Source organism: Oncorhynchus nerka, linkage group LG27 (genome assembly GCF_034236695.1).
Source record: "Oncorhynchus nerka isolate Pitt River linkage group LG27, Oner_Uvic_2.0, whole genome shotgun sequence".
NCBI classification, from domain to species: Eukaryota; Metazoa; Chordata; class Actinopteri; order Salmoniformes; family Salmonidae; genus Oncorhynchus; species Oncorhynchus nerka.
The window spans coordinates 59,214,444-59,221,615 of NC_088422.1; the positions used below are offsets into that span (position 1 = coordinate 59,214,444).

Sequence of the window (7,172 nt, forward strand, 5' to 3'; positions counted from 1 at the left end):
ACATCAAGGATGATCAATGGAAAGAGGATGCACCTGAGCTCAATTTCGAGTCTCATAGCAAACAGTTCAAATACTTACGTAAATAAGGTATCTGTTTTTTTGTTTTGTTTTTAATTTGCAAAAAATATTAAAACCCTGTTTTTGCTTTGTCATTATGGGGGTATTGTGTGTAGATTGCTGAGGATTTGTATTTGATCCATTTTAGAATAAGGCTGTAATGTAACAAAATGTGGACAAAGTCAAGGGGTCTGACTACTTTCTGAAGGCACTGTAGGTCCTGGATGGCAGGAAGCTTGGCCCCAGTGATGTACTGAGCCGTACGCACTACCCTCTGTAGTTTCTTACAGTTGTATGCCGAGCAGTTGCCATATCAGGCGGGGATGCAACTGGTCAGGATGCTCTCGATGGTGCAGCTGTAGAACTTTTTGAGGATCTGGGGACCCATGCTAAATTTTTTCAGTCTCCTGAGGTGTTGTTGTGCCCCCTTCACGACTGCATTGGTGTGTTTGGACGGTGATGTGGACACCAAGGAACTTGAAACTCTCGACCCACTCCACTACATCCCCATCGATGTGAATGGGAGCGTGTTTGGTCCTTCTTTTCCTGTAGTCCACAATCAGCTCTTTTGTCTTGCTCACATTGAGGGAGAGGTTGTCCTGGCACCACACTGCCATATCTCTGAACTCCCTATAGGCTGTTTCATCTTTGTCTGTGATCAGGCGTTGTCTACGACTGTTGTGTCGTCAGCAAACTTAATGATGGTGTTGGAGTCGTGCTTGGCTACACAGTCGTGGGTGAACAGGGAGTACAGGAGGGGACTAAGAACTCACCCCTGAGGGGCCCTTGTGTCGAAGATCAGCGTGGCAGATGTGTTGTTGCCTAGCCTTACCACCTATGGGCGCCCAGTCCAGGATCCAGTTGCAGAGGGCGGTGTTTAGTCCCAGGGTCCTTAGCTTAGTGATGACCTTTGTGGGCATTATAGTGTTGAACGCAAACAATGTGATGAAGGTACAAACAATTTAATGTAGCCTGCATAAATAGTAGCCTACATGAACTCCACAATATTTTTTAAATGTTGTGCAGTTCCATTGGTGATGGTAAGTTAGCCCAGGATGTTCAACAATGAACTTTATCAGATACTTTAAATCATATGACAAACAAGTTGTCTGTGCTCTGTTTAAAACATGTATCCTTCCTATAACAGGATACTGGCCTGCATCTGAAGTCCATACATTGGAATCTTTCAAGGTGTAGAAACAGCAAGAGATTTTTATTCTGTTTCCATGATCATAAATACAGAGGGATCATAAATAAACAATAAAGTACATACTGTTTCTAATAAATCAACTAGAGCAATGCCAAGAGTAAATCTTTGAACATTGTGTTCTCACTGGCCTAATTGCTCATATCACTATTGCACGCACAGCCCTTGACTTCTGTCAGGCTACCACCAGGGTTGGGATAAATTCCATTTTAACTCAGTCATTTCAGGAAATGAAAAAAAAAATGTATTGCGTTGGAAATCAACTGCATTATTACACATCAAGCCACGAATCAGGGTTTTTCAAATCTTGTCAATCAAGATGTGACATTTAGATGTCTACACGTAGCCTACTTTATGTAACACATTGAGCGTTACATATCTACTTTTTATTGTGTCACCATAAGTCTAGAGCAGTGCTTCCCCAAAAAATTATACACAAATAAAATGTTTTTAAGGAACTCAGTCCGACTTTAAACTTACTCTTGAAAGTTGTAACAGTAGAATTCACAAGGTGAAATTTTGAAATTGGGTAGTGCATCATCAGTTCCTTTTGTCATGTTAGTCATTGTATACCTTAGAGCTATTTATAACTTGTCAGAAATATACAGATCAACTAGCCCAAGCCAACTAACGTTTTTATTTAGGTTTTTTAGCACAGATTCTGTTGTAATTTTTGGTCACTCAAATAATATCAAATGTATAGAATTGCAAGAATATTTGCTTTAGTAATGATAAATTCTTTCCCCCACAAGAGGGATATGAACAATGTCATGAAGAGTGCTATTTTAGTTGTCAGTATTTATTATGATTTAAATGGCAAAGCAGAATAAAAATATCCAAATATGAGTTAAACTCCCAGCAGAGCCCCAAGTCCAATGGGTATATCCTCTGATGTGTTGATGTTAATGCGTTGATGTTCTCCGTATCCATAGCCAGAATGATTTTGCAGTGCATGGTGATCAAACAGGTTTCCTGTTATATTCATCAGAGATGTACGGGGGTGAAGTCTGTGAATCCACAAAATAGCACATGACAGTATTCATACCTTGGATTTTGTTCAGATACCTGCAGACACAGACACAAAAGTGAGCAGTTCAGTTACCCAATACAGCTAGCCTTCAACATATTCTCATAGTATTCAGTACATATTCTTACCTCTTTGTTGATTGATGTCCATTTTCTGTTTTAGAAAGATTTGCACAAATATTTAAAAAAAATAGATGGTTTCATCATACAACAATATCAATTTAGGTCATACAAGAGATGAACCTGTAAAGAGGCTAACTACCATTTGACCTAGAAAGCTGTGCAAATCATTGGTTTCACCAGCTGTAGTTCAGTCTTGTCTATAATAACGAGTTGTCCCAACACCTGAGTAGAACTTCAAACACAAAATCTTTAATTAAAAACGGAACACACAAAACCTTTTAGGAATGTTGCCACAGACATAAGTGTTTGAAGTCCATGAGTGCTGCCTGCAGTCTTAAGTATTTATCATACTTGTTGCCATATATATATAATTTTAAAAAGAAAAACAATATATATTGCAGATATTGAAACATATTAGCCAAAAATAAAGAATACAATTAAGCTCTTCCGTCACATAGATATTGACACGCACAGCATTTATTCCAATAACATGCTCTGAACATTTCCCCAAATGATATTGCATTCACAAAATGGCAAAGGGATATACAAATAATAAGTCACAACCTTATATGTTTAACAAAGTCAAGAATTGTTCAAAGTATTATTTAAAGCTCTTGTTAATTGGCCTTAGTGTAAAAAGAAAAATGCAAATTGTGATGCATTGTAAACATTTCAATATTTTCCTGACAAATTCACTCAATTGAAGGCAAGATTTATGAGAGAAATATGCTGCCAAGTAGATTATGTTGGCCTATGTCACATACTGTATAAATAACACCTGTTTGCAACTGTTAGACAACGTCACCGCTATGAATGAATAGTCATCTTTGAAATCTCCATCAGAGCAAGGCATCGACAAGTATCAATTGCAAAGGCATTTTAACGCAACGCCATATTGCAAATGCCCAAATAATGTTGCCACAAGTAAACCTACCTACACAAAATGAACTGACAACATTGTCAATTAATTACATTTTACTAGGTCTATTGTATTTTTTGAATAAATAAAACACTGGTATCATATCTGTCTCTGCATGTTTTATATCTCCGTTAATATAAATATGCAATGAAATTCGACATGACTTCGCCAATATTATTTTCCTCATAGTCTACTTTTACAACTAGTTTTAACCGATTTACCCAAGTTTAACCTTCATGTATTCATTTTTCAGTCGGCCTAATCTGGTCCCGTGACTTCGAATTATGAGAGAGAGAAGCTCGTGTTTATCCTTCAACCCCACAGATATGTCCAGTGTTCCCTTTAGCACGTCCCTTGTGTGGACAACCATGTTCAGAAAGTCGTCGTTTATGCGGTGCTCCTCCTTCAGCTCGTTTTGCTGACTCTGTTTGAATTTCACCTCCAGTTCTAACAGAGCCTTTTCAGAGTTTGTAAAAGCCTCGCCAATCTGAGTCGTCTCCCTTCTCAAATATTTTCCATAGCTGTCCTCTCCGTCCAAATCAAAATAAATACTTTTCCCGATCCCCTCCAGCATTCTGGCCGCGTCTTCGATGTGTCTCTTGATGATCGTGAAATCGTCTCGGATGACCGAATCTTGGTCCTCGTCAAGAACGCATTTTCGGTCGTCTGTCATTTTAAAAAGCATTTGACATTTTTCCGGATCATCGTTATTCTCATAGTCGCCGTCTGGCACAAAGTAGTGATGGAACGTGCCGTTAGACATCTCGGGATACAGAGGTCCATTAAAAAACGCACTGCAGAGCGGCAATGAAAACATCCCAATAGCGAGTAAGTGGAGAAAAGCCATCCTATCCACTTCTGGCAATACGTGAGAAATAGAAGAGGGCTTTCCTTTATAGCGCAAGAAAAATGTTATTTAATTCCCTCACCAATCACAACATTTCCAAACGTGCAGTGCATGTGGTATCCAAGAGTTAAAAGACCGAAAGTAGCTAGGTGATATTTGTAAGTCTTCTTTAAGGTCGCTCCTCGTGTAGCCTATGCAGCAAGTGTTGCCAACTATTTTTCAATTAAAGTAGCTGTTGGTTCAGCCACAAACAGTCGCGTGAAAGTTTGGAATACTTTCCCTAAACTTTACAAAGAGAAACCCCAAAGACGTCACGCAGGAGTAATATACCAAACGCATCCAACTGAAATAAATGTGAGAGTGCCCGACGTAGGTTTGTGCCTAAATTTCAAACTCAACATCTGGATTTCTCAAGCACCGCGCTTGGTTTTGACTGATGATAGCCTACCCCCTCTCAACTCTCAAATTACATCCCCGCTCCGTCACTTAAAAGGAAGCGCAGTCTCATTTGACTGCAGGCCGGGTCCTGGCCTATATGCCGATAAATAGAATACAGTCTCGGCCCACAATACACTTTAAAATTTAATTAATGCATATCCATGTGGTAGCCTACTTTTGTAAAACAGGCAGTTATTGGCTTTATAGTTGTGATACCTGCCAGACTCGAGACTAATTATACTGAACAAAAATGAAATGCAACATGCAACAATTTCAAAGATTTTACTGAGTTACAGTTTATAGAAGGACATCAGTCATTTGAAATAAATTCATTAGGCCCTTTCACATTACTGGGCAGGGGCACCGAATCAGAAACAGTTTGTCCCTACAAAGGGATTTAATTACAGGCAGAAATACTCCTCAACAAACCCCCCCTCCTCCCCTCCTCAGATTATCCCTTGCAGGTGAAGAAGCCAGATGCTGAGATCATGGGCTGGCGTGGTTACACGTAGTCTGCGGTTGTTAGGCCACTTGGATGTACTGCCAAATTCTATAAAATGACATTAGTAACTTATAGTAGAGAAAAGAACATTAAATTCTCTGGCAACAGTTCTGTTGGATATTCCTGCAGTCAGCATGCCAATTGCACACTCCCTCAGAACTTGAGACATCTCTGACATTGTGTTGTGACAAAACTGCACTAGAGTGGGCTTTTCTTATCACCAGCACAAGGTGCACCTGTGTAATGACCAGGCTGTTTAATGAACTTCTTGATATGCCACACCTGTCAGGTCGATGAATTATCTTGGCAAAGGAGAAATGCTCACGGTGGGACACTGATTTATTTAGAATTCAAGGCGCACTTAACCAACATGGCTACCACAGCATTCTGCAGCGATACGCCATCCCTTCTGGTTTGGGCTTAGTGGGACTATAATTTATTGTTCAACAGGACAATGACCCAACACACCTCCAGGCTGTGTAAGGGCTATTTGACCAAGAAGGAGAGTGATGGAGTGCTGCATCAGATGACCTGGCCTCCACAATCCCCTGACCTCAACCAATTTGAGATGGTTTGGGATGAGTCGGACTGCAGAGAAAAGCAGCCAGCACGTGTTCAGCATATGTGGGAACTCATTCAAGACTGTTGGAAAAGCATTCCAGGAGGGTGACTATTTGAAGAATCTCAAATATAAAATATATTTTGATTTGTTTAACACTTTTTTGGTTACTACATGATTCCATGTGTTATCTCATAGTTGTGATGTATTCACTATAATTTTACAATGTAGAAAATAGTAAAAATAAAGAAAAACCCTTGAATAAGTAGGTGTTCTAAAACTTTTGACCGGTAGTGTATGAGGAACCATAAATAACTAATGTGTACAAGTTTGGATAGATTTGAGCCATGTTTTAGATTTTTTTTTTTTATGTGACAATGGTGGTAACTGTTTGGTTATCAGAAATCTTAAGTGTTTGTTTGTAGATTCAATTGGTTTCAGAAAAATAGCTCCTGATTGTGACCAGCATGTGAGGCAATATTGCAGATGTGAAGATCATAGCATGCATATATCGTTTGGTGGCCTCCAGAGGAAGGTAAGGTCTTATAAACCTAATGTTGGATAATCCAAACTTGACCGTGTTAAGCACCTTCTTCACATGTTTCTTAAATGTCAAGTTGGAGTCCAAAATGACGCCGAGATACCTGAAGTTAGACACCAGCAGAGCTTGCCGACCAGCAGAGCTTGTGTCTTCACACTCCAGACCAGACACTGGGCGCCGACAGAGATGGTCGCCTCGCTTCGCGTTCCTAGGAAACTATGCAGTATTATTTTTTTACGTGTTATTTCTTACATTGGTACCCCAGGTAATCTTAGGTTTCATTTACATACAGTCGGGAGGAACTACTGAATATAATACCAACGTCAACTCACCATCATTACGACCAGGAATATGACTCTCCCGAAGCAGATCCTGTGTTTTGCCTTTCACCCAGGACAATGGATCGGATCCCAGCCGGCGACCCAAAAAAACATGCTGTAAAAGGGGCAAACGAAGCGGTCTTCTAGTCAGGCGCCGGAGACAGGCACATCGCGCACCACTCCCTAGCATACTACTCGCCAATGTCCAGTCTCTTGACAACAAGGTGGATGAAATCCGAGCAAGGGTAGCATTCCAGAGAGACATCAGAGACTGTAACGTTCTTTGCTTCACGGAAACATAGCTCACTCGAGAGACGCTAACGGAGTCGGTGCAGCCAGCTGGTTTCTTCACACATCCGCCGACAGAAACAAGCATCTTTCTGGTAAGAAGAGGAGCGGGGGGGTATGCCTTATGATTAACGAGACGTGGTGTGATCATAACAACATACAGGAACTCAAGTCTTTCTGTTCACCTGACTTAGAAGTCCTCACAATCAAATGTCGAACGCATTATCTACCAAGTGAATTCTCTTCAATTATAATCACAGCCGTATATATTCCCCCCCAAGCAGACACATCGATGGCCCTGAACTAACTTTATTTGACTCTATTTAAACTGGAAACCACATATCC

The 7,172-nt window shown here is 40.3% G+C and overlaps 1 protein-coding gene across 1 annotated transcript; it reads right to left on the reverse strand.

Annotated features, from left to right (window-relative positions):
* Positions 1-2,640: 2,640 nt before the first annotated feature.
* Positions 2,641-4,595, reverse strand: LOC115111097 (fin bud initiation factor-like). The gene has a single exon (XM_029636975.2). It carries the CDS (start codon positions 4,177-4,179, stop codon positions 3,550-3,552), a length of 630 nt encoding a protein of 209 aa, XP_029492835.1. The 5' UTR covers positions 4,180-4,595; the 3' UTR covers positions 2,641-3,549.
* Between the last annotated feature and the right edge of the window lie 2,577 nt (positions 4,596-7,172).

Bases quoted from the DNA above. Each gene is read 5' to 3' on its own strand.
- LOC115111097 (XM_029636975.2), bottom strand. From the start codon at position 4,179: ATGGCTTTTCTCCACTTACTCGCTATTGGGATGTTTTCATTGCCGCTC.